Source organism: Trematomus bernacchii, unplaced genomic scaffold (genome assembly GCF_902827165.1).
Source record: "Trematomus bernacchii unplaced genomic scaffold, fTreBer1.1, whole genome shotgun sequence".
NCBI lineage: Eukaryota > Metazoa > Chordata > Actinopteri > Perciformes > Nototheniidae > Trematomus > Trematomus bernacchii.
Window position 1 is genome coordinate 3965156 of NW_022987342.1, and position 26466 is coordinate 3991621.

Here is a 26466-nt window from a genome sequence, read left to right on the forward strand (position 1 = left end):
TAGTCACACACGTTTTCGTAACATTTGTTCAATGATAAGATTTACCTGTAACTACTGTTCAACTTGTGAGAATTTTTCTAAATTCATATGAAAGAATAATTTTCCTCTTTTTATCACAAGCATGAACAAACCCTTGAAATATATATATTTTTGCTTATTACTTCTTCCTTGTCTAAACATTGACTCCCATATTGCCCAAAGTGCAACTTTTTTCCAATTTGTAGTTTTCAGCCCCCGTAAACCTTTATGCAATACAATTTAAGGCCAATGTTGGTTTGTGAAATAGGGCTGAGACTACCCTTAAACACATTTGGCCACCTGGGGGCGGCAAAAACAAGCTTTAAAACATAACTTGACATATTATTTCCTTCTATGTTGATATTACAGGTTCCTTTTAGTATTCCCATATCCAATAGATAGAAAGCATTCATTTGGAATTCTCCTCAAACTCCTGAGGGAAATATCGGATCCATTTATCTGGGACTTAATTATCACAACCATGTTTGTCAAATAAGACGTCATTTTGAGCGGATGCAGGATGTGAGATGCTTTATTGGGGTTTAAGGTCGATGTGACAGCAGGAGCCGAGCACCGAGAATTTACCACCACTTCCTTTTGCTGTGGCTCAGATCCCCTACCACACAGATAAATCCTAACAAATCCTTAAACCACCCCCCCCCTCTCAGTGAGGCTCTAATAGGCTGTGTGAGGGCTGACGTTAGTGGGATGTTGAAGGGAAGTGTGTGAGGGGGAGTGAGGCATGGAGGGAATGAGAAAGAGTCAAATTGGGAGCTCACAAACAGAGAGGAAGAACAAAAATGGAGAGAGAGCGTTTTTATTATCAGATTCAGTCACGAAGGGCAGTGTAATTATCTCCTCCTCCACTTTGAATAACTTTTTCGTTGCTTGCTAGGTTACATTGTTCCATCAGCGAAAAATAACAACATGCCGTATTCCCTTCATTCTGTATTCAAAGCGACAAGGGACTTTTGGTCAGAGGAGAAAACATTACACCCTCTCCTTCCTCCTCTCCTTCTTGGCCCTCCCTCCACCGCCTCCCCCTCCGTCTCTTTGCTCGCTCTTGGCCCCTGTCTCTCCTCCGATCCCTCTCTTCTTCGCCTTCACTGCGTTTCACTTGGAGGACATGGTGTAGCAGCCATGGGGGTGCCACTGCATGTCACGGATACGCCTGATGGACTGCATCTGGGGGCAGCGGGCGCCAAACTCATTGAAATGCCTGTACTCGCCCTTCTCCAGCAGGTACTGGCTGCCACGGTAGCCGGGGAACTGGTAACCCACCCAGCTGGGGAGAGAGAGAGACAGAGGGAGAAGGTCAGGGGGGAGAAAAACATTTTAAACGTGGATGTGAGGAGAAAGGACAATACAGAAAGTGACGGCGAAAAAGTGGCAAGATCGATGAGAGAAAATAGTTTCCAGGAAAGGTAAACCCAATATGGTTGAAAGAGGAGTGACAGTGAGAGTAAACAGTGTGAGAGAAGGACTAGAGAAGCACAGATGTAGAGGGAGAATAAACATCAAACAAATAAAGACATCGATCTGTTTGTCATGCTGTCAGATGCCAGACCGCAGATGTTTCAGACAGCGCGGAGCCTAACAAATGAAGTAATCTCAGCATTTAAGAAACAGTGTCTGAAGTCAACCACACCTCTGAGAGCAGACAGATAGAGCTGCTGACGTTCATGTCACCATCTGCGAGCTGCTGATGGAAAATCCTTTTTTTCCTTAACACACACCCGCCACTTTCAGATAGTGTGTGATCCTTCTGAATTCTGCTAGCTTGAGAATGACAACACCATTTGAAAACTACTTAACACATGCGGCTGGATATTTGGGTTCAACTGCGTTTGTAAATTGGGTGCAATATAATATGCAATGTAATATTTGCTTAGAACAAGGATGAAAAAGGTTTTGATTCGACTGGTAGCTGCAAATAGAGAGATATTTATGCTGCAGCTCCTTGAACAGTGAGATGAGAAGATCAATACCAATCTCAAAACATGGAGATGGTATCAATCTATTCATTCAAGTCTCTGCAAGAAAGCTATTAAGTGTTTTTTCTATGGAATGAGTCTGCTTGTTTGTTAAGTTCCCAAAAACAGTCAATAAGGACCACAGGAGGTGAACTGTCTTATGGGAAGTTGTTTGGATGAGTCGAACTATCTCTATCTATAGAAAAGTCACTAAAAAACTCGTAAAATGGTGCGAGACTACTTACGTTCCACAGCTGACCATGATGCTGCCAACCCTATCGGTGAAACCGTAGGAGTACAGGCTGGGGACATCATCGTCCATGATCTCCATCTTACGGCCCTTGAACTGTCCGACCTCATACAGGCAGATCTTGTGCTTCTCGGGGTCCTACAAAATTGTGGGGAAATAAAAAGCAGGGAGAAGTAGTTGAAATTAGGACAAATAGAACATGAATCCAAGCAGGCCAAATGGATGAAGCCGCTGAATTCAGAGCGTGTTTCCTAACAAGCGGACAGGAGATTTACCATGCGGACGGGCCTGAAGGACAGCAGGTAGTCGTTCTTCTGGCAGTTGCTCCAGGAGTCCCAACGGGGGTACTCTCCCTTCTCCAGGATGAACATCTCTCCGCAGAAGTTCATCTGCTCATAACCCACGAAGCTGAAGAGGGGAGTAAAGGTCACAAGGACGAGGGGGGGGAAGGGGATGAGCTTAAAGAGTTTTAAGCATTGTAAATTGTAACAATTGTATGTGGTAAGGTTAAGGAGAAGATCATGGATTGCGTAAAAAAAGAAATGTGTTTGATATGTAACCTGTATTATGTACGTAAGGGTTTTACGTAAGTACATTTATTTTACGGAGTTGGAATAATGTTACGTAACTTAGGTTAAATATGTTAGTTAAGTAGGTCTATGTGACAAATATGACGTTAGTTACATCACAACTTCTTCCTTTGATCCAATTACAATTACGACAACTACTAGAGGTCCCCACCTAATAATAAAATCAAAGTAGAACGTCAAAAGCTGCTTGCAAAGAGGACGGTTTGTTTATAACAGTAAGATATGCTTTCTTCCTACTTGGTGTTGCATCTTGAAATAACTAATATCCTTAATGGCAATTGGTCCACATTGATTCATGATTCACTAATTGGTCCAATCAGTGGAAAACTGCTGTACTACTTTCAGTCGTTTCTGTTTGTTGCTTTTTCATGTTGTTAGGCATTGAAGTTCACTCTAAATCTGCCCTCTTTGCAAATCATTGGGGATAAAAGCATCAGCGACATTCTCAAAATGTGAAGAGGGAAATGTCACATAATGAGGAGGTACAATTTTGCTATCCCCTGCTCTGTGCTCAGAGGAGTGTGGGTGTTGGGTGCAGTATGATTACTTGCAGGTGGGTGGTGTATCCGCAGCAGAGGCTACTTACGGGCCACAGTTGACGCGCAGGGAGCGAACTCTGTCCATTCCCATGTCGCACACGTTCATACACTCGCCGTTGATCTCGATGCAGCGACCCTGGAAGTTCTCCTGGTCGTACACGCACATCTGGATTGTTGTGGGGAAGAGAATGACAGTGAAAATGTGGTCGCAAACGTGGTTTCAAAGTTAAAGCTAATGAGAGTAGAAACCTGATTTTTATGGAAAAGTAGAAGTGGCTTTAGGTTTGGTAAAAGGAAGTGACTGTGATGTTATGACAGCTTTCTCCACAATGACTGAAAGCACAAAAGCTTTACATGGTATTTTCCTGTCAGTTGTAGTTGTCGACCGCCCCCTCACTGAGCTTTAAGAAGCAGCAGGTTGTGATAATAGACATCCAGCCAGAAGGTAAACTGTTAGCATGAAGCCAGCTGCATCACATGGTGTGAACAAGACTGTATGGTATATCTGTAGATGTTTGATCGTCTGGTGTAGTTTGTGTGTGTTCGTGTGTGTACTTCACCTTGTAGGAGCCCATATCGGACATCTTGTTGTGAGCGGCCTTCCCGTCGGTCTGGGAAGCAGACTTGGACTTCTCTCCTCCAGCAGACATGATTACTGAGGAAAGAAGATGCTTTGAATCAATTAAAAGTGGTTAGACAAGACAAGCCAACCCGACATCACTATTGGTTTGTATCTGAGGCATTGAGTCTGGCATTTCAGCCATTGCCATGTTGTTTTGCTTACACTAGCTTGTTTAGCTTTGTGCATCCATAATTCACGTTAACTTTGGTATTAAATTGGGATGAACATTTTGGCAGAAAAAACATGCTTAAAATGTACCTCCCATACAAAAATACAGTTGACTCTATAACAGTGTCAAACGCTGAACAACGCCATAGTAGTAGCACTATGGATGTGACATGTCAATCGAGTCAAGTTAGCCACGCCCTTATGCACTATCGTCTAAATGGGAACACAATTTACAAAATATCCAGCATACTGTTTTTTCTGAAGACTTGAAACTTGTGATTCAGACTATAAAGTCATAAGTAAAATCTTTACTGAGGTGATAAATCAAGTCAGAACAAGGATCATTTTCTCATAGACTTTTAACCAATCAGACTTCTTTCTGCAACCAGTGGAGTCGCCCCCTGCTGGCTGTTTTAAAGAGTACAGGTTTTCCACAATGGCTTCAATTATCTGACCTGGAGGTTCCTGCTTGGGTAAAACATTATTTTTTAAATATATAAAAACACTGATGTTGATATTTCTTTTGAATATCACCTTTACTAAGGAAAAAAAGTATCCACAATAAAGTAAAGATGACATGATTCTATATTTAAAGATTAAGAGTATCATATGTTTAGGAAAATAATTAAGCAAATAACCCTACCCCTTTTCCGAGCCCCACACCCCACCCACAGAAACTTTCATACAATCTCTAACAAAGCATAATTCAGACCATAGAGAATACTACCTTCTCACCCTTTCTTCTTTACACATTTCTAGAATAAAACAACAAACATGTCCAAAATAGAACTGTAGGCAATAGCAGGCTTTGCTATCATAAATAAAAACCTAGTGATCCCTTTTAACATGAGCATATAGCATAAAACACAACTTTCTTTTAGACTTTTTAGTTTTGAAATTACATTTAAAATAGTTCTGCATTTGTAGGACCAACTTCATTTTTAAAGTTCTATTTTGGGTTCCACAAGTATTAGTTTTAGCATACTATATATAAGCAATGTTGGACTTTCAAATCACAAGCTCAAACTACAAAATACTTTTGTCATTACTAGGTAAAACGTAATTTTAACCCTCTACCTCCCTTTTTTCTCTGCTGCTCTCTGTATGATGTGTGTCCACTGTCTTACCTGTGGCAGTGTGTGCGTAAAAGAGTAGATTCGGGGCTGAGACTGGTGGTCTGTGTGTTGCTCCAGGCCCCTCGTGGCTTTTATATGCTGGCGCCCAGAGAGAGGGGATTATGGACACAGAAACAAACTCGCTGAGCTCACAGCCCCCACAGAATAGAAATACCCCCATCATCAAAGAGAGAGGGAGACACAGAGGGGACAGAAAGAGAGGCAGAGAGGTATAGGTTTGAAAAATATGAGAAAATGTGACAAACTGAAAAATCAATGTGTGGTTTGCCTCGGTGGACTTGATGGAAGACTGATAACTTCAATAAAACAATAGTGAGTTCTCACATCCAAAGCCCGGACACCAATAGTAGTTCCACAACAACAACGGCCAGCCTGACCAGGGTATCATTTAAGAGCCTGTCACAAAGTTATTCATTCCAGGACTGTAATTTAAGAGGCGCTGGGACAAACAATAAAAGGAAAAGCAATAAGCTGCGAGAAGCAATAACCTCGCTCCGTTTGGGAAAGAGGTTCAGGTGTACAATAATCTAAATGTCTCTCTCAGCATTGTAGGAGAAGGCTATTAAATTAAAGCAAGCCTTTTTCATGCGGTGGGCGTTCATCCGCAAGGTGATTATTCTCAAGTGCACAAGAGGGAACAAGCAACCCTAAGGTCCAATGTATCTCCACATTTAGAGGGGAGGTCACATGTGCTGCTGAGGACAGGAGGGAAATCAAGGCTGCAGCTCTTCACCAGACGAGAACCTGAAAGAAAAGCTACTTGTGTCTTGGATTCAGAGATTGGCCTCATTAATCAGTGCATGATATTAGTATGTCCTTAAATCCTCATGCTCAAGTTAGGATGAGGGAAAGGTCAATTGGGTACTGATTGAAGGCCTGAATCACACTTCCCTCTCATTGAGGATTGTACGTCCTAAGAGAACGAATACAAAAAAGGGGAAGTATCATCTGTCCTTGTTCTCCATCCCCTCCACAAGACAGAAGGGGGCGCTTCCCTTTTGACTTGATTCTTAAGTATTTCATTATTAAGGGGTTGACTAATCACTGCAGAGCTGAACTGAACTGCAGCACAGGCAGTATGAGACAAAAAAGCGCTTTTTGAACATTAAAGCATGGAAACATGTCAAAATACATATATTAACCTGAAATGAGCATAATAAGGCCAATTTCAAAAATGACATTCCATAAAACTAACAAACAAAAAATAGAAATAAAGGAATGTGTATAATAATAATAATAATAATAGATGACATTTGTATAGCGCCTTTCAAGGGACCCAAGGCCACTTTACATGGTGAACAAACAAACAAACAAAAGGGGCAAATAATAAAGTAAAAAATTAAATAAATAGCAGTATCCCTAGGAAAGCATCATTGTAATTAGTTCATTATTAAACTTTTGGAAGATAATTAGCAAATCACACATTTTTGCAATGCAGCACATATAAAGTAATTTAGTTTTGTAATGCACGGTATAGGGGTCCAAAAATGTTCCCATTTATACGTGGCGCAGGTGGTAACATCGCCTTCATCATTTACACTATTATCCAGCTCCTTATAAAGAGATCATTCATTCTTAGCTGGAGCTATAAAATGCAGCACCTAATCTGATGGATAGAATAGATGAGCTAGAAACCAGAAACATGCTCTTCAAAAAGCCCTTTGATCAATATCCTGAGTGTGGCTGAAGTTTGTGAAATTCAACTTCAAAGTCTAATCAATTCCATGTCCTGCAGAGGCACCACTGAGGCTTTCACAGATACTACTACATAACAGGAAATATGTCCATTCACTAAGTGGGACCCACGTCATTCATATGAAAGTAAATATGACGTCATAACCCAGCTCTCTAAAGTTGATTGGAGCATCTCATTAGATATGGATTTTTTTACATTTAAGTGTATTCGAGAGATCATCAAGGGGGAACCTTCATCTACAATGACTTCCAGTTGATTACATAAATATAGAAAAGGAAAAGCAAAACATCAACAAAAAAAATGAAAAACATTTAAACAAGAATTTTGAAATAAGTGCAAATAATTTGTTGGATAAATTAAAATATAAAAAGTTGACAAGACATTTGCATGCACTTCCTGAAAAATGCAAGCTTGCATAATGATGTGTCTTATTATTATTCTGACCAGCAGCAAATTGATGCTTAAGGTCTCAGCTTTACATAAATGAGTTTTAATGTACACACATTTTTTGTTTATTTCCAACAAGAACCAGAAAAACATGAAAACTTTACAGAGTAAAGTGTTTTTTTAAGCAATCAGTAGGAATGTGATATTCAATATCTCAAACATAGTATTATAAATCTTTATGTCCTGTTCCTTTTGATAGTATAAAACTGAAATGTTTCCCGAAAAAAGTGAGATGCTTTTACATAGCAAAACATTTTATATTTCATTTTCTTTCTTGGTCTTTCATCCTATTCAGTAAATAGTTGTGTGCAACCAAACCCGGCACATGAAATATTCATTCTGAGTATGGATTAATGTTGGCGCAGATAGTTTGAAGGGCAGTGACTTTTGAAACTCTGTTGGGAAATGATGCTGGTCGTGACTTTGGCGAGTGTGTGTCTGCTTGACAATGAGCATGGCTCTCTGGGTGATATGTCAAGGACCAGATGAGGCTGGGAGAGATGTCGCTGTGGCAACTGTATCCCAGATGTGAGAAGTGATGGACTTGGTAGTTTTACATGAAAACAACATCAGTGCAAAAATATTCTGAGGTTGTGACAGACTGACAGTATTTCAACACAAAGTTTTATTTTTTAGGGCTTTTTTTCCTGAACAAAAATATTCTCCTAAACCACTTTTCTATGTATGTATTTTAATAATACCCAACGTTACAAAGTGGTGCAGGAATGAGTCCATAGACCTGGTTATGAGTTACTTATTTTTGAACATGTTGCTTAGGTGACTGAAATTGGATCTGTGATTAACACAAGTTTAAGGAATTATCACGTTTGATTTTTTGACATAACAAATACAATTAAATGTCAGTAAATATTCCAATATTTAATGTCTGAAGCTTCTATGTGTCTTTAACACGGCAGTTGCGAATAAGTGACTAAATGGGACCACTAAACATCATTACGCCGAACATTAGCCGCAGTTTACTTAGCGGTGGTTAAGTGCAGCCATGTGATTATGATGTAGTTCCTTTATAGCCTAACATTAGCTTTTTACTTCTGGGGATTGCATATAGGCTTAAACAATCTTAAAAGTTGTGGAAATATGTGGAAATTATCCTGCTGAACAAAACGTGAAAGTATCATAAACGTGTGTTAACCATAGATCTAATTCTCCACCATATTCCAATATAAAATTGAAAAATCCCATTGCTTTTTCTCTCAAGGGAGCCCTTGTGATGCTAACTGCTGTGTCATACATCATCACTGCACCACTCTATTCATTTTTTAAATATTATTCATTATTATTTCACTTTAATTGAGCCTGTGTGTAAATTACCTCAACTTTAGAGTGGCTCCATTGAAACAAGCTCTCCAAATCCTTCTCATTCTCTGCCTATAGTCCCGGCCATTGTTGCTCTATACGAAGGCACTGCTGACCTATACGAATAGAGCAACAACAGGCCGCATTCCCCAGCCTCACCTCTGTGCCTGTTGTATAGCCCGCAAACTGCTGAGTCTGCAGGCATAGAGTTCCAAAGAGAGAGAGAGAGCTCGAGAGGGCTGAGCGGCAGAGTCACCGACGCACGCGCACAAACACGAACACAGAGGAGCGCATGGGAGGTTCAAGCTCACCTGAGTAAAGTTGGCTACAGTTAGCCATAGGAATACAGAAACTCTCTTACCACTGGCCTTCAAAATAAAAGCCTAAATAGTTCTGAGGCAGGATTACTTTCATCTAAAGCATTTATTTGTAAGCATGTTTTTATATGTACACTGATATTTATTGAAGTATACACATTTCCCCATATGTATTATTTATATATGCTGTAGTATATGGCACATATTCTCACATTTATTTATTTTATCTATTTATTGACCTATGCTTATATTTTTATTCTGCAATGTGAACAAATGCAACGAAACCCAATGTCCTCTTTGGAAACTACAATGTGTTACTGATTCTGATGAAAAGTGAGTACTCACTATGTGTATTGATAACAATCAATTAATTGTCATGTCTATAACATTACTTACAAGCTGTTTATTACTGTCGTAATATTGTTAAATATGAGTGACAAGCCAAACATAAGGACATAGATAACATAAAATGGCTTAATTATTAAATTATCCAAAAAGCTGCTGATGAATGTTACGTTTATGCCTAAAACTCTCGAAAAAGATCCCACTATCTGGAAGAAAATATTTTTCATTTGTATTCTCTGTATATCTTCAAATAATCATTGTAACACTGTACAGGGGTTACATTGTACAATAGAGATGCATTTTGAAAGCCCTGACCGGAAGTGTGATCCTGAATTCAGGCCAACCTCACACACACTCGCTTAGTTTACATCGTTGGCGTGGATGGGGAAACACGCGTACATGCGCGAGCACGAGGTTCCCCGCGTGGACGCTGGTATATAACGGGCGCGCCAGGTTCACACAGAGTCTACGTAAATAGGATTTGGAGTATGAGGAGCGCGATGAGAGCATCAGGTAAGCAGTAGCGGGAAAATAAATGTTCACAGAAGTTTCCCACGGGATGGACTTTACTGTTTGTGCGGATTAAATGTTTGTTTTGACTTCTCCTAACAAAGACATTTTAGTTTATTCATTAGAAACATGTTGGCTGCATGATACGTTCAATTAAAACATAATTGGTAGGAAAAATTGTTACAACTATTAGGACATATTTAAATGCACTCAAAGTTTACCTTTAAGGAAAAATGATTCTGTTGATATCCAATCAATCTAATGTTGCTCATACATTTGATTATTTATATGATTTCTCTTACAAATGTTTTTTTGTTTGCTTTTCCAATTTAGAGATGAATAGATTTACCAGAACCCACATGACCTCTCCCATGTTTTTCCCAAGCATGGGTACAGCCCCTTACTTTAAGGTAAATGTACACACACACTACACACACTACACACACTACACACATTGCACACACACTACACACACACCACACATACACCACACACACCACACATACACCACACACACCACACACAAACACTCATGCCTGTCTTCCCCTGTGTGCAGGTGACTGTGTTTGAGCGGGAGCATTTCCAGGGAAAGTGTATGGAGTTCACCTCCGAGTGCTGCAACATCCACAACTGCGGCCTGGACAACATCCGCTCCATCAGAGTGGAGAGTGGAGCGTGAGTCACACAGCCTGTACGCCTGCATGTCTCTGTGGACAGCTGACTGACTCGTGTGTGTGTGTGTGTGTGTGTGTGTGTGTGTGTGTGTGTGTGTGTGTGTGTGTGTGTGTGTGTGTGTGTGTGTGTGTGTGTGTGTGTGTGTGTGTGTGTGTGTGTGTGTGTGTGTGTGTGTGTGTGTGTGTGTGTGTGTGTGTGTGTGTGTGTGTGTGTGTGTGTGTCTGTGAGGCAGAGAGATAATGAGAGAGGAAGTAGTTTCCAGGCGTATGACCTCTGAGGTCCTTCTTTTCTACGTGTATGCAGCACCCATCAGTGATGGAGAGGTCAGGTGTTTCTCCCACTGCTGCCTTTTTCAGATGAAATACTGAGAAAGAGTTTCACCTAAGGAGATGACGGATGCTTTTAACAGGGATTATTTTCAGAGCTGGTGTACATACCTCACCTGTGGTCAGCAGAGGATAATTTAAGGCCACACGACTGTTTTTATCCTTTTGATTAAATGGTGTGATACTTTACCATTTATCAGTGTATGCGGAGGAAAGAGTCAAGGTCCCTCTGGTGAAAAGCACACTAACTGCTCATAAAAGCATCTAGTGGGACTATTATTTACTACGCCGTATCTACTCCTGCATTATATACTCTTAATACGGTTAATTACTTTCAGTCCGAAAACCTCTGAAAATGTTCATACTTTAAGTTTATCTTCACATTAAGTATTCTTTAATATAACATATTCGTATTCTATTCTCAAATTAAGCAAATAGTGTCATTTTTTACTTCACGAGATGTGTTTAAAAGTTACTTACTACTTTACAAAACATAAATGGACTTGATGGACCGGTTTAGAAAATAAGATGCATTATTTTATATTAAAATACCCAGCAATATACAAAGAGATAATACAAAAAAAAGAAACGGATCCCATACATTGTTTATATTAATTATTTAAATTGATCAAATAATATACCACTGGTTTTAGGATAATGGTGGTGGAGGCGTAGAGACTTTAAGTCCAGGTAAGTCCAACATGGAAAGGACATTTTCCATAAGTTGGAGCTAGGATTTCAAAATAAAACGCTATAATTACGCTATTTTAGACATATATTTAAAAGTATTTCATGTTAACCTAAGGAAATAAACTGGATTAACCCATCGTATCATTAACTCTTTCTCCTCTCGTGGGTATTTAAGGCCCAAATCATGCAGTTGAGTTTTATCAACTGCATGTCATACATTTTTAAAAGCGTGTTTTTTGTTTGAAAGAGCACAGTCTCTCCCTTCACTACATTCTTTGGAGCTCTTTTAAATAATTTAAGAGCTTAGTTCTCCTCTCCTCTTTGCAAACGTGTTCCCCCGCTGTATTATGGCGCACTTCTAACCAAAACTTTACTCTGAACTGTTGTCCCCTGCTAACTGCAGCAGATGAATACAGATTTAGCTCCAGAGGGAAAATGGTGAGATCATATTATCATCTTTTTTAAATTTCAAGACTTAGGAAAACGGAAAATTAAATCACCGTATATCCACTGAAACCATTTGCAGAAACTAAGTGTTTGGAGGGCAAGCCACATAGGTTACACCCTAAATGAAGAACCAAAAGTAAATTCAATGTAAGAATATCAATGTGAGGTTTTTTTTCAGCACCTATAATAAGTCTATTATAAAATGTGTAGCAAAGCCTTAACAAAAGAAAATGTCCCAATTGAAAGACTTTAAAATCTCTTTTTTGGATCCGATACGCTTACGGCATATGCAATCTATTAAAACTGCTACGTTTTACTATTTATCACCAGATTGAGAAATGTTTCCACATTTGCCTTATAGGGCCAATACAGGCTATTCTTCAGGTTTCCACTAGGGAGATTTTTTTAGTATACAGAAAACAAATTCATTTTTGTGGGGTTTTCTATAATAGAAAAAAATAAAAGGATTCAAAGGGGGCTGGATTAGGACTTTTGTTGGTAAAACGTTTAATTCAGTGAAAAAGGAAAATAGGATTACCATGCAGTGCTTCCTGTGACCACTAGAGGGCAGACCATCTTCATGTCCCATCTGCAGCTACTTTTCCTCGTGCTCTTTATCTCCTCTCACCCTGTGTAATGTCGCCTCATTGTGTTATGTTCACACTGACTTAAAAAAACCAATGTTGACCGTTTCTACTCACCCATCTGACTATTTCACCTCTTCTCTCCCCCATGTTTCCAGTTGGGTTGGATTCGAGCACCATGACTTCCAGGGCCAGCAGTTCATCCTGGAGAGGGGCGAGTACCCCAACTGGGAGGCCTACAGCGGCTCCCTGTCCTACCACAATGAGTACTTCATGTCCTTCCGCCCCATCTACTGTGCTGTGAGTATCTACCAAAAAGGAGGATAGCGAGTGACAGAAGGAAGGAGTGATCATGGATGTATAAAGATAACTGGATAGAGTTTTGGAGGTGGAGCCCCATTCATTCCTATGAAAGTTACTCAATGAAGCCAAAATGTCCTGACTCAAGTACAAAAATACTCAGATCATCTAGGGATCTGGGCCTATAGAGCATGAGCATACTGTATGTTATTTCCTAAGCTTTCCTTCGAACAGCTCTGTCTCGTCCGCTCTTGACTAAGTCAAAGGATGTAAGGAGGGAAAATAACTCTGGATTTGGCTTTTAGCACATTTTACAACTTTTAGAACCAAATGATTTAAATTAGGTATATCCAAATGTTGGTACTGGGAAGTTGATTTACCTAAAACTGCTGGTTTAAAGACGTCCCTTTCCCAATGTAAGTCAATAGGAAAGAGTAGTTGTGGGCCCAATGATGTCAGTGAAACAGAATAGTGGCACCGTTTGGCCACTTTGAGAATTTGCTTAAATGCCCGGCTCACTTCCCAGGTGCATTGGCCACAGTACAAACACTTGAATAGCCCTTATTTGAATCATTAGGTCCAGAAGTTGTAAAATACGCTTTAAGCCAAATCCATTTATTCCTCTACAATAGTTGGACTGACCCGAATTGGAGGCAGGGCTTAAAGAAAAAGCAATTGTGCATGCTCTATGGGCCCAGGTTCCTGGATGATCCGGGTAATTTTGTATATAGTCGGGCCATTTTGTACTTTGTGGCGCCAATGTGGAACTTCTTTAGGCATGAACGATGCCCCGCCTCCAACGTTGTATCCAGTTCTCATTATACATTCATGGGCCAAATAGGAGGATAGTTAGGGACTGGAGGAGGAGTCACCCAGCGAGGGGCTGAAACAGCTTAGATATAGAAACAATACAACAGTTGGTCTGTAAGGCCTAACAATACCTCCCTATCCACCCCCCCCCCCCCCCCTCCTTCCCCGCTTCCTCTCATCCACAGTCCCACCAGAACAGCCGTATGATGATCTTCGAGAAGGAGAACTTCATGGGCCGCAGCACTGAGCTGTGCGACGACTACCCTTCCCTGAGGGCCATGGGCTGGGCCACCCCCGAGGTGGGCTCCATGCACGTGCAGAGTGGAGCGTAAGTAACCCCAACACATTTTGGTTCCAGTTAAATTAGAGGATAAATAGGTTTGAGACGGCTTTAGAGTGAAATAAAGAAGCAGAAATGGTAGATATGAGCAGAAAGGAGTACTATACAGTACAGCAACAGTCATCCATAATGTAGTTATATATATATATTACATTACATTTAGCTGACAGTTTTATCCAAAGCGACATACATACACTTCTATAATGCAGACATGCTTACGGGATACATTTGGGATATCTTGCCCAAGGACACTTTGACATGTTGACTGCAAGGGCTGGGGATTAAAGCCCTGAAACTCTGATTGGTAGACCCCATTTACCCCGTGAGCACTTCCTGCCCATTTAACTAGTTTCGTTAGATTAATTTCCCCCTCCACTTCTCTAGAACTCTGAATTCCCACTTCAGTTCTCCTCTTGAGCAGGTTTAAAAATTCCTAAAACTGTCCAAAAATTTCTTACGCAAGATGCAATATTCAGTACAAACAGGGTGCGTACGGGTGCTGGAAATCCTTGAAAATGCTTGAAATTGTACGAGGTGTTTTCAAGGTTTGAAAAGTGCTTGAATTTTGGGAATGGTGCTTGAATTTGGGATAAAGTGCTTGAAATTGTAAATGCTTTACTTCGCTTTTTAGATTAAAAGAAAATAAAGAAGTCTGAGCGCGCTTAATTGCTTCGCTTTTACATAAAACAGCTCCGCTTCGGCCCCTGCGCAATGCGCGTGACCGGCAAGTGTTTTTGTTACGTGTGTGACCTGGGCATTCTGATGAGAGTGATAGATGACAGTATGCCAGGAGGTTGCCGTTTCAACGAGCGTTGGCTAGCAGAAGACAAATACAAGCCATGGCTAAGACGAGGGTCAAGCGAAGCCCAAGAGTAGCCTCCTGCAAAGTGTGCAACAATAACGATGCGAGAGTCTGCGCTGACGAGCCACACACCACACGAAAGGTACCCCACAGTAGAGCATTTTAGATTAGGCTATCGTTGCATGTAAAATACATGACACTTTTCTCTGTGCGCGGCAAAACAAGCTCGCCAAAATGGCTTCACTAGTCTGGCAGTATTTTAAGTGTCCGCAAATGACAATAAAATAGCGGTATGCAACGTGTGTGTGTGAAGCAGAAATCCTGCAGCTCCACCCGCTGTGACGGACCGCTGAGCGGAGCAGAACACACATTAAGAGTTAGACCTAACACACTTAGCTATTTTATCTACCTCTGGAACAAGCTAAACTAGTTATAAATATATTTATTCTTCACTGTCGGGTCGCTCATTACTGGATCAGTGAGCTGCAGGAGATACTGACGGGCTGTCAGGAGAGAGAGAGAGGGGGAGAGAGGAAAAGAGAGCGATATCGGTATCGGCCGATACTGATTCCGGCGATCGGCTCCAAAATTGGCGATCGGAGCATCCCTAATAATTGTATATGATATGTTTTATAATGATTGATCATGAAAGTGTTCTCAAAGCTGGTAAAGGTGCAGCTAGTTTGAATGACTTTGTATACTACAGAGTAGCTTGTGAATTTACTCCAGGTTAAACTAAAGTCTGATTTAACACTTGATTATATTTCACATCATTCATCCACACCTGTAAAGTAACTAAAGGTATTACTGTAAATACATGTAGTGGAGTCAAAGTACACCATTTACCTCTGACTTGTGTTTACTGCCAACCTAAAAGTACCTCAAAAATAGTAATCAATAATATATTGAAAAGTTATTTGGCTGATTGTTTTATATTGGCTCAGCCAGGTTATATGGGATGCCCAGTCTACGTACAGATGGGTCACTCATTTTGAAATATTAAACTTAGTTTTCTTTTCTAACATTTTTAATTTTTCATCCTCATGTAGAATGCTATTATGAAACACACATTTGGTTGTTTATAGCATAAAGAACATCTGATTTAATGTGAGGTAGGGAAATAATCATTTAAGTATAAGTATGTGTATATAAATATGTAATTTACAACAGCTGTAAGATGCTTGAAAAGCTTGAAAATGCACCTTGAAAATGCTTGAAAAGTGCTTGAATTTGACTTTGGAAAAGGTGTAAGAACCCTGTACAAAATATTCAGATATCTTTATTCCTAGCATTTCTTTAATTCTGTAATATCCAAATTTAATCTGAGAACCACCTGGAGAAAATGATTTGGGTAAATCAATCAGCAAAAGGTATTTCAGTTCCTACTTACCTACTTGCTATCTTCCTCCTGCAGCTTTGTGTGCTACGAGTACCCCGGCTACAGGGGCCAGCAGTACATCATGGAGTGTGAGAAGCACAGCGGAGACTACCAGCACTGGAGGAACTGGGGCTCCCACTGCCAGACTCCCAAGGTCCAGTCCATCAGACGCATCAGACACTAAGGAGGACCGGACCAGGACCAGCAGGATCAGCTCAGGCTAACACCTGGACACCTGACTTAAAGGCCGGAAAACTGAACTTTAAGCTTCGGTTTTGAGTTCAACTACAAAACAAACCATCAGTGACTTAGCAGCTACCTCTTTATCCCAGCTCATATTCATATTTCTGTTAATACAAATAAAATAAAGCTCAGATTGAAAACCTGACAAGTCGTTTCTGTCATTCCTGTGAGTCGTTTTCAATGATGTAGTCTATATTTATATTTTTTGTGGGTATGTATGTGAATTGTCACAATTACTACAATGAAATGAATTAAGTCTTCTTTCGATTGGACTTGCTTTAGAGTTCCCATAGCGACGAAAGTTGAACCCGTATAAAGTCGCTGTCTTTGACATCACACCACCACCCACAGCAGCAGTTAACTTCAACACCATCTTTAATTAAATGTACGAGTGGTTATCAAGCGAGAAGTACAAAATGTTGCATAAACAGAGTTTTCGCACTCATTGAGTCAGTGACATGACATTACATATATTAACAACTTCAAAGTGATAAGTAAAGCTTTGGCATCATTGTAAAGTCGGGAGTGATGTTAACTGCAGTTATTCTTACTTCGGTACAACACGAAAAAGCAAAAAAAAGTCCCATATGCATAATTCCAGGTTTGTTTTTTGTTTATTTTTGAACAGTAGTGCAAGTGTCAGTTTAAAAATAAGGAACTCTTTCATTTTGAATAATTAACTTTATTACACAATTAAAAACAAACCACAAACAGTAGGTTACCACACACACTCAGATGGCCATATTATCTATAATGGCTGATGTAAAAAAAAAAAGGTTCAATAAGCTGTAAAACTAAAAAGAATGTCTTGAAAATATTACTAAATAAATAATAAAATAGTGTTTCAATCACTTTCAAAGACAATCAATAAAAGCCGGGGTCCTCTACTATTGCATAAGGGCGCAGCATAGCCGTTGAAAAACATGTGCCAAAAGCTTCCATTATTAATTTTGGTCTCTCGGCTTTCATGTCTATTGGCTTCTTAAAAACAGCGGGGATAAGCTGTTGAACTGCTGCTGTCTTTTGCCGGGCTCCGGTGATTGCCAAATCTGGGTGATGCCTTCTGATATGATTTAGCATGTTTGGCTTGTTCACCGCTGTCGAACAACGCCGGCACACCATCTTCGTCCGATCCACCACTCACACTCCATCGTTATTGTAGTCCACAGGGAACACGAAATGTTCCCATACAGCTGATTTAAAGCTTTTCCGGTTATTACCCGTCCCCTTGTGTGTTATGAAGGTTTTTATGCATGTAAACGGTGTGCAGAGTCAAAACCCTCAAAGTACACCCTGTAGCGAGTAAAACTCTAACACAGAAAATACCTCCCCAAAACGCCTCGTTGGAGATACGTCACTGCCCATTTGAGTCTTCCATTTAGTTCCGGGTACGGCCTGATGTCATGCGGTACCCGGAACGAAATGGACCAATCCCGAAGAGCTATGGCCACACCCAGCGGCGCTGGCCGCACCCTCTGCCAGCCTAACATTTACTGTTGGAAGCTCTGGTTCAGTTCACAATCGATCCAGTCATGCCAATGCCAAGGACCTGTTTCCTGAAATGTGAGGAGAAATCTGAGCTGTTTGTCCTACCGACGGAAGAACCACGACGAAGTCAGTGGTTGAAATTTCTTTTTAACACTGTTCCTTCAGAGGTTCGAAGAACCGGCATTTCACAGACGAAAGCTTCCAAAACATTGCCCAGTTTGAGGCCGGATATGCACAGCTTGTTTGGACCGTTTAGAGCAGGGGAAGATTCGGGTACACAACCTGTAAGTTTGCATTGTTATTTGTGTATTTATTAGGGCTGTCAGTCGATTAAAATAGTTAATCGCGATTAATCGCAAATTAATCGCACATTTTTTATCTGTTCTAAATGTACCTTAGAGGGATATTTTTCAAGTTTTTAATACTCTTATCAACATATGAGTGGACAACTATGCTTTATATGTTTGTTTATTATCATTTGAACAATGACAAATATTCTCATGAATATTAAACACAACAACCTCTGAACATTACAAATATTCGCCTCAATTCAACCTAGAACCTCTCTCATACAATACTGTGTGTGTGTGTGTGTGTGTGTGTGTGTGTGTGTGTGTGTGTGTGTGTGTGTGTGTGTGTGTGTGTGTGTGTGTGTGTGTGTGTGTGTGTGTGTGTGTGTGTGGAGGATCGTTGGAGCTATGTGCAGCTCAAGGCATATATGCCTGTGTGTATGAGCTGTGTTGCGGCACTATCCGTGCTGAGTGTGCTGTCTGGCTACCTGCATAAAGTCAAGTGCTCGGCGCAGTTGTCGGCGAAATGTCGCTCCTCTGTTTTCATTGAAACAGCTCCTTATATCCGTTAGCTCAGCTAGCTAGCACCAGATGCTAACAACAACACGTAAGGTGTGCTTCGCTCGCGCCACACATACACACACCCTCCCGGTCCTCCCGATGGCCAGTCCGGGCCTGCCGGTGAGCGTGGAAGTGTGGTCTGCCACAAGCGGGCAGCAGGAGCGGGGCTGTCAGCATCAGCTTGTAGATGGTATTTTAAACTCGATGCGCTCTGAAACTACGGCGGCCGAGGACAAAATATACACATGCGTTAATCGCGTTAAAATAATTAGTGGCGTTAATTTTTTTTTGCGTTAACGCGTTATTAACGCGTTAACTTGACAGCCCTAGTATTTATCAAACAAGACTGTTTAAATGTGTAAACTGTGTTGGACTGCTAAGCCATTGACACAGTGCTAACTGTGCTAACTAAGTTGCTAGCGTTTCCATATATCAACTCTAATATCAGCAGATGGCCTTGCATACATGTATCTCATAGCAGGAGAATGTCTGCATTCACACACAAAATACCTATTGACAGTATACTCCGGGTGATTTGCCGTGCGGTCAGTCGCGAAACGTAATTACATTATAGCTGGCGTAGCGTGTATGCTACCGATCTAACCGACGGAGCTAGACCTAGGTTTGGTCGGAAAAACATTTTTGTTATGCTACGTTGCTAGCGTTTAAATATATCAACTACAATGTCAGCAGATGGCCTTACATGTTTGTCATGGCAGGAGAATGTCTGCAGTCACACACACGGAATACTCATACAGTATACTCCGGGTGATTTACCGTACATTGTGACAGTACATGTACATACTGCATGTATAGCTAACGAGGCTAGCTGAATGCTAGTGCAAAACAATGTATTCATGCAAGTTACAATGTATGACCGAACGTAGCAGAATACCCGTATAAGATTGCAATTATAAACACGTTATTGCTAGCCTAATATGAACCACTAGCTTTTGTTCATAGTAGTTTTATTACACTACATTATAGTTGCCGTTCCTCCGAGCTAGCGTTCATATCGTGTTAGCTACCAAAGTAAACAATAAAGCTAGGTTAGCATATTAGCTGGCAAGCTGTTCATTAGATAGATCCACACTCCTACCACAACTACTACTAACGAATCTAAAACAACTAAGTTTCTCTAATATTTTGTGATTTGCATTTGATTTCGTCCAGCCAGATCCTGCCGGACAATACATGACGGGACTACCACACTGATGCATCGTCCTAAAAAGCCCCGGCTGCGATAGGCAAGATGCCAACAACGGGGAGGAATTGATGATATACCGTGTGTATATATGTATATTTATGTTCATTTTGTACATTTCTAAAAATAAAGTTTAATGGAAATACTTAGTAGGCCTATCCTTTCTTCCCTGAATTATTTGCTCCTATAACATATCATTCATATATAGCAAACCATGATTTGATTTCTCATCAAACAGTAGTAGTTTATTACAGGTAAAAATAACTTACTCTTTGTTATGACCGGCTCGTCGGCCACAACGGAAAGACAAGGAGACATACACGAGTTTACAAAACCACGGCACATTTATTGTGGTAAATGCAGAGATAGGTGGTCGAGGGGAGAGAATCGCCGAGCCGCTTTGGAGAGAGACGGGCCGCTGGGCTTAATAGCACCTCGGCTACGGAGGTGTCCGTGATCGCGCTGATTAGCCTCTTCAGCTCCACCCAGGGTTCGAGTTATGTGGGAGCCAATGGGAGCTGAGCTCCCATAAGGAGGGGTCTGAGCTCCCACGGACGCAGTGAAATCATACATCTGTGGGGGTCGCTAATACATTACCAACAACCATTATTTTAATCACAAATAATGCATGTGTCAATGTAATTAGTATTATTGAAAATAAAAACATGTTTTCCAAAAGAACAACGCATCTCTTGAATAACAATATGCCTGCACTGCACCTCTTGCACAATCTATGCCTGTGAGCGTGCTGCGCGAGCCGAGATCATGTGTGTGTGCGTAGTTGAACCTTTTCATACAGGGCCGTGGTAAGTAGGGGTGCTGAGGGTGCTTGCAGCACCCCCTGATGGAGGACAGGGAATCTGCACGTCCACAAGATTAAATGGAAATATAATACAAATATAATACCAAAAAATGTTTTCCATGTGTCCTGAGAGGCTCAGTGAGGTAAAGGACTCTGAGTGTTTAGATAGTTCACTTTAGTCTAAGTTATCACAGTGTGTCTCAAACGGTTTTATCACAATTTATGTAAACAAATATTTCCAAGGCACACCTTTATAATTATTAGGATAAATAAAAACAGGTTTGAAATCATTCCAATGTATACTATAGGACAGTAAACCAACAATATCCTTTAAAACTGGAGAGATTAAAAAATATGGATAAATAAATAAATAAATGTTAACTGGTAAAATAAGATATAAATGAACCAGCAAAAATCTTGCCTAGGGCAGCAAATTGGTCAGAACCGGCCCTGGTGTCATCCCCACAGCACCCCCCATTCGAAACATGTTCCCGCGGCTATGTACAACAATACGCCCAAACTGCCCCTCCTTAAAAAAAATGACAGCTAGTATCTACCTCATTGTTTTGTTTTTAGAAAAACAAAAACTAGGTGTGTCTTGTTCTTGTTCTATCAGATGTTTAATGATTCAACATGTTTTTACACTTTCCTGTTTAGATTCTGCCTCGTGTTTGTTGTCATTGGGCCATATGGAACAACATGTTCTATTCCAATGCTCAATTGCTCTAGGTTGGATTTCCTACTAACGTAATAGACACTTTGGACCTTTATTAATCCTAGTAGATTGTGAGTCATCACTAGGCAAGGCGAGGCAAGTTTATTTATATAGCACCTTTCAACACAAAGCAATTCAAAGTGCTGTACACAAATATAAGACAATAAGATCCAACAACACTAACATGTGTAGTCAAATTTGTCTGAAAATGATTTAGAAATGTTGCTTCATTTGGATGGAACATTTGCGAGGCGAAAATGTACCTCACTCTTAGTTTATGAAATCATCAACTCACTATATAAAAAAATGAAAATTGGCATCAACAGCACGAAAACAAAACCGGTTGCAACCATGTTGTCAAAGTAGCAGCAAAAAGAGCCAATGTGATGTACTGCCCGCTTGTTTGTTTGAGAGCTTGAACAACTACTGACAAGTGAAGAAATGCATGGATGAAATGTTGATGTGTGGTTCAGTTGCCTCTATATGCATTGAATACAAACTGATGATTATTTGCGATGCATTTATGTGAAGCAGTATTTTATTGGTGTTGCTGGTTAAGATAAGTATGATGTAACTATTTTATAGACTAATATGTAGCTTTATCAATAATGCCGTGCCACATTTTATAAGCTATTTGTTTTGAATGTAAAGTAGTGAAGTGGGAGTTTAAACTAACAGAGATTTATGCCCGGGCAGCCGAAAATATGTTTTGTATGCACACTTTTGGGCCTTTGGGGACTCCGTAGAATCACCGCAGACAATTACATTTCAGGAAGTTACTTTGAAACTTGCATGTAAAGTTTCACGCTATGTTTTGCTAAATGAAAGTTAAAACGTTTCACTATCACTCATATCACTTTGTCTGATCTCTCTCTCTCTCTCTCTCTCTCTCTCTCTCTCTCTCTCTCTCTCTCTCTCTCTCTCTCTCTCACTCTCTCGCCCTGTAATGAGTTGATTCAACTTCTTAATGTCAGTCTAAATAATACAATTATGTTGGTGCATCATGGCATGTGACTCATTAAAAAAAAGTACAGCTATTATCTACCTCTTGTATAACTGGTCGGCCCCACCTGCATTAGCACAATGGACGAAACAAATACATTAAAGTAAAACCACTTTCCAGCAGTCAGCAGCACATTGTAAAAGCTGTTGATACAACTGTTCACATTCATAATTAAGTAAAGATAACACCCTTTTCACCCCGGTTACATTTTCCATTTGCCCTGAGAGGCTCAGTGAGGTAAAGGACTCGTGTTTAGATAGTTCACTTTAGTCTAAGTTATCTCAGTGTGTCTCAAACGGTTTTATCACAATTTATGTAAACAAATATTTCCAAGGCACACCTTTATAATTATTAGGATAAATAAAAACAGGTTTGAAATCATTCCAATGTCATTTCATTTCATTTCAAACCTTTATTTAACCAGATTGGTCCCATTGAGATCATAGATCTCTTTTTCAAGGGAGACCTGCAGCATATAGGTTCCACATGAAACATAAAACAATAAAGGACATCATACATTATATTTACAGGATACATTTACATAGTTATAGACATTTACAAGTACCCATAGTATCAACGAGCATTTCATTTAGCCTAGCTTTAAAAACATGCAGAGGAATGAGATTGCTCAGTTTCAATTCTTGCTGAAGATTGTTCCAAGCAAGACAGTCCTTGCTCTTGGCACATGTATACTATAGGACAGTAAACCAACAATATCCTTTAAAACTGGAGAGATTAAAAAATATGGATGAATAAATAAATGTTAACTGATAAAATAAGATATAAATGAACCAGCAAAAATCTTGCCTAGGGCAGCAAATTGGTCAGAACCGGCCCTGGTGTCATCCCCACAGCACCCCCCATTTGAAACATGTTCCCACGGCTATGTTTTCATATTTAAGTTTGTAGCGAGTAGAGGGCTGCTGGCAGGCCCAGACTGGCCATCGGGAGGGCCGGGAGGTTTCCCGATGGCCTTAATGTAGGCTATTGTGAACGCAACGCTGCGCAAATGTGGGTTTGCCTCACACAGGGTGACTGTCTGTCTACATGATGTGGCATCTGTTTCATATGGGTGTTTCCATAGATCTAGTCTCTTTATTTTCCCCTCAAAATGCACCAGATTGATGCATTTAACTCCAAAATTAAAAAAATATCTTACCAGGGGGGGCATGCCCCCGGACCCCCCTAGAGGATTTGAGGTCCACCCCCAAAATATGTTCACATGGATAGGTTCCCAAATACATTTGCAATTTTTTTTAAATAGTAACCCCTGTCCATATGTTTATGTGTGTGTGTGTGTGTGTGTGTGTGTGTGTGTGTGTGTGTGTGTGTGTGTGTGTGTGTGTGTGTGTGTGTGTGTGTGTGTGTGTGTGTGTGTGTGTGTGTGTGTGTTTGAGTTTGAGTGTGTGTGTGTGTGCGCGTTAGTTTCAAAGACCCCCATAGAGCTCAGTTTATAACTCGAACCCTGGCTCCACCCCACCGTAAGACCTGCAACACACCTGCACAAAGGCCCTGGGGCCGTCACACTCTTCTATAACAACAGTTGTAGGTACAGTTCGGTTAGTTAGCGTATAAAGTATACGGCTGTACCGACGCCATTATAAGACTGATGTTCCCCGAAAAAAGCGGGCGGAGCCTCTCTGGTGGTTGACTAATCCGAACAGAGTGGCCGAGCTGACCAATCGGAGCACACTAGGCTCACAGGGAGGGGGGGGCAAGAGCTCCAACGAGTCGTTTAGTGGAGAGAGTGAATACCTGCTGAATACACATACTTGACAGAGATGCTGTATGCGAAACCAATGTGAGTTTGGAAAATTGCACAGTATAAATCTATTTTAGTATACCTCAACAATATAATTATGATCAGTGGAAATGGCCATGACATGGGCCCTTTAAAAGAAGCAGGTGGTTCTTCTAGCTCCTGTGTGTTATCTGAAATCGCAATAGAGAGGCGAAGTCCCTCCCTTTCCGGGGGACCTCCATGGGACCTTATTTCGGAAAAAGTATGTATTAAAGTCAATGGGGAGAGAAAGATTATCTTTCGATCCCGTTTGCATTGTGCCACGAATTACATATATGATGTTTGTCAATTTAAAAGATAATTTTGCAAGTAAAGAAAATACAAATGTGTCGTAAAACTGTGAAGTAACACTTTTTTTGTGTGAAACCGCTCAATGAACTACATCTCCCGTCTCGCACCACACACCAAGACGGCCGTCACGTTGGCACATTTCACTTCTTTCTTTCAGAATGAGGCGAAAAGTATTATAAGAGCTGAAAATCACAAGTCTGTGCATGTTGAGAGCTGTACATACACACAAGGGGAGCTAGTCGGTTCCATAAGAGCCAGCATGTGGGACCGGGATTCTGGGATTTGTAGTCTTTCTAGTTGCGTATTTTTCATTGTCTTATATTTCAACAGTTTTATGACAAATTGTGACTTTTTTGACATGGAAATTATTTTTTTAAGATTGACAAACATCATATGTGTAATTCGTGGCACAATTCAAACGGGATCAAAAGATAATCTTTCTCTCCCCATTGACTTCAATACATAATTTTTCCGAAATAAGGTCCCATGGGTCGGAAGTAGATGGGCGGGACTTCGCCTCTCTATACTAACTTTTCTTCTTCTTGTATTTTGTTTGTTTTGTTGCGTTTTCTTCTTCTTCTTCATTTGTTGTTTAAGGGCGGCTGACAAACAGCTTTTAGGCGCAATACCGCCCCCTGGATTATATATAGTGTAGTGGATACTGCCCTGAATGACAGACTTTTTTCCCACTCGTAAAAAAAGGCGTATTCGTCGTGTGACTGCATGCACCGAACCGTGACGTCCGAACCGTGACGTCCGAACCGTGACGGTTAGGGGCGAATACGGATACCGTTACACCCCTAATTCTTACCCATGAACTGGATCTTCAGTCTAAAATATACAGTCCTGAAAATAGTCAGGTGATTCCCAACTGAATGTGATATAACTTCTATAAATACACTATAAATGGTCATGAAAACCAAAGAAATGCCAAAAAATAAAGTGATACAAATAGAAACTCTTATGGGATTTTAGCCTTTACATGCACAAAAAATGATATGACACACTATAGGAGAGGTAAAACCCTACTAATTATCATAGAGCCCCTTAAAGAAATGCACATTACTGATTGTACTGAGGTTCCTTGATATGTGGAGGTGCAGTCGAACACTAATTCGATCTTGTTTTTCTTTGGGTGGTAGAGACCGTGATGAGGTATGTACCACCCATGTCCATCTTCTCGGCTTAACTGTTCTATGGGGATTTTGACAGCGTAGCCTTTTCCAATTATACCCGTCATGAAGTCCTTGTAATCTTTGTACAGGTCCGGGCTCTTGCTGAGCTTTCTTTGGAGACTTGCGGCACGCTGCTCTGCCATGCAGCTGTTGTTTGGCCTTTTGGCTGTCTCATTTCGCAGTGGTAAGCCAATGCAGTAGTGTCCCTCCCTTAACTCTGCGGATTTGACCACTGACCGCATGAACTGATGATCCTCCTGGGACATCGCTTCTTTGTCTTCACAGCTGAGTTCTGAGAAGTCTGTGTTATATTGCTTGATCAACAGTTCCTCTATGTTAGCTATGGTTATGTAATGTGGCTATGGTTATGTAATGTGGCTATGGTTGGCTGTAATGTGGCTGTAATGTGGCTCACAACTCCATCCGCTGCCTTGCTGCCATCATCTGTCTTCTTCGGCCCATTCACTACCCATCCAAGGGCAGTCTTAACTGCATAGGGCCCGTCTCCGATGCTGTTTATCACCTGCCATGGCTCCAAAGCTTTAGGGTTGTTGGTTCCTATATTACGGTTACCGCTCGATGTGACAGACATTGCACCAAAAGCACTCCCTTA

General features: G+C 40.7%; 2 protein-coding genes across 2 annotated transcripts; one reads left to right on the top strand and one right to left on the bottom strand.

Moving 5' to 3' along the window:
- Positions 1–833: 833 nt before the first annotated feature.
- On the bottom strand, positions 834–4020 carry crybb1l2 (crystallin, beta B1, like 2). Its single transcript, XM_034130140.1, has 5 exons — positions 3931–4020; positions 3418–3536; positions 2517–2649; positions 2237–2379; positions 834–1303 (listed from the first exon to the last, which is right to left on the bottom strand). The coding sequence occupies exons 1-5, from the start codon at positions 4018–4020 to the stop codon at positions 1132–1134; spliced, it is 657 nt and encodes a 218-aa protein (XP_033986031.1). The 3' UTR covers positions 834–1131.
- Positions 4021–9772: 5752 nt separating this feature from the next.
- Positions 9773–16629, top strand: LOC117482133 (beta-crystallin A1-like). Its single transcript, XM_034130128.1, has 6 exons — positions 9773–9931; positions 10262–10338; positions 10485–10603; positions 12809–12950; positions 13946–14088; positions 16317–16629. Exons 1-6 carry the CDS (start codon positions 9907–9909, stop codon positions 16462–16464), a joined length of 654 nt encoding a protein of 217 aa, XP_033986019.1. The 5' UTR covers positions 9773–9906; the 3' UTR covers positions 16465–16629.
- Positions 16630–26466: the final 9837 nt, after the last annotated feature.

What these genes read in the sequence shown, in the direction of transcription:
- crybb1l2 (XM_034130140.1), bottom strand. Translation starts at nt 4,020, where the DNA reads ATGTCTGCTGGAGGAGAGAAGTCCAAGTCTGCTTCCCAGACCGACGGG. An exon ending in CCGATATGGGCTCCTACAAG is followed by an intron (nt 3,537 to 3,930) that starts GTGAAGTACACA and finishes ACAACAATCCAG; the next exon opens with ATGTGCGTGTACGACCAGGA. An exon ending in ATCATGGTCAGCTGTGGAAC is followed by an intron (nt 1,304 to 2,236) that starts GTAAGTAGTCTC and finishes CTCTCTCCCCAG; the next exon opens with CTGGGTGGGTTACCAGTTCC.
- LOC117482133 (XM_034130128.1), top strand. Translation starts at nt 9,907, where the DNA reads ATGAGGAGCGCGATGAGAGCATCAG. An exon ending in GAGCGCGATGAGAGCATCAG is followed by an intron (nt 9,932 to 10,261) that starts GTAAGCAGTAGC and finishes TTTCCAATTTAG; the next exon opens with AGATGAATAGATTTACCAGA. An exon ending in TCCGCCCCATCTACTGTGCT is followed by an intron (nt 12,951 to 13,945) that starts GTGAGTATCTAC and finishes TCTCATCCACAG; the next exon opens with TCCCACCAGAACAGCCGTAT.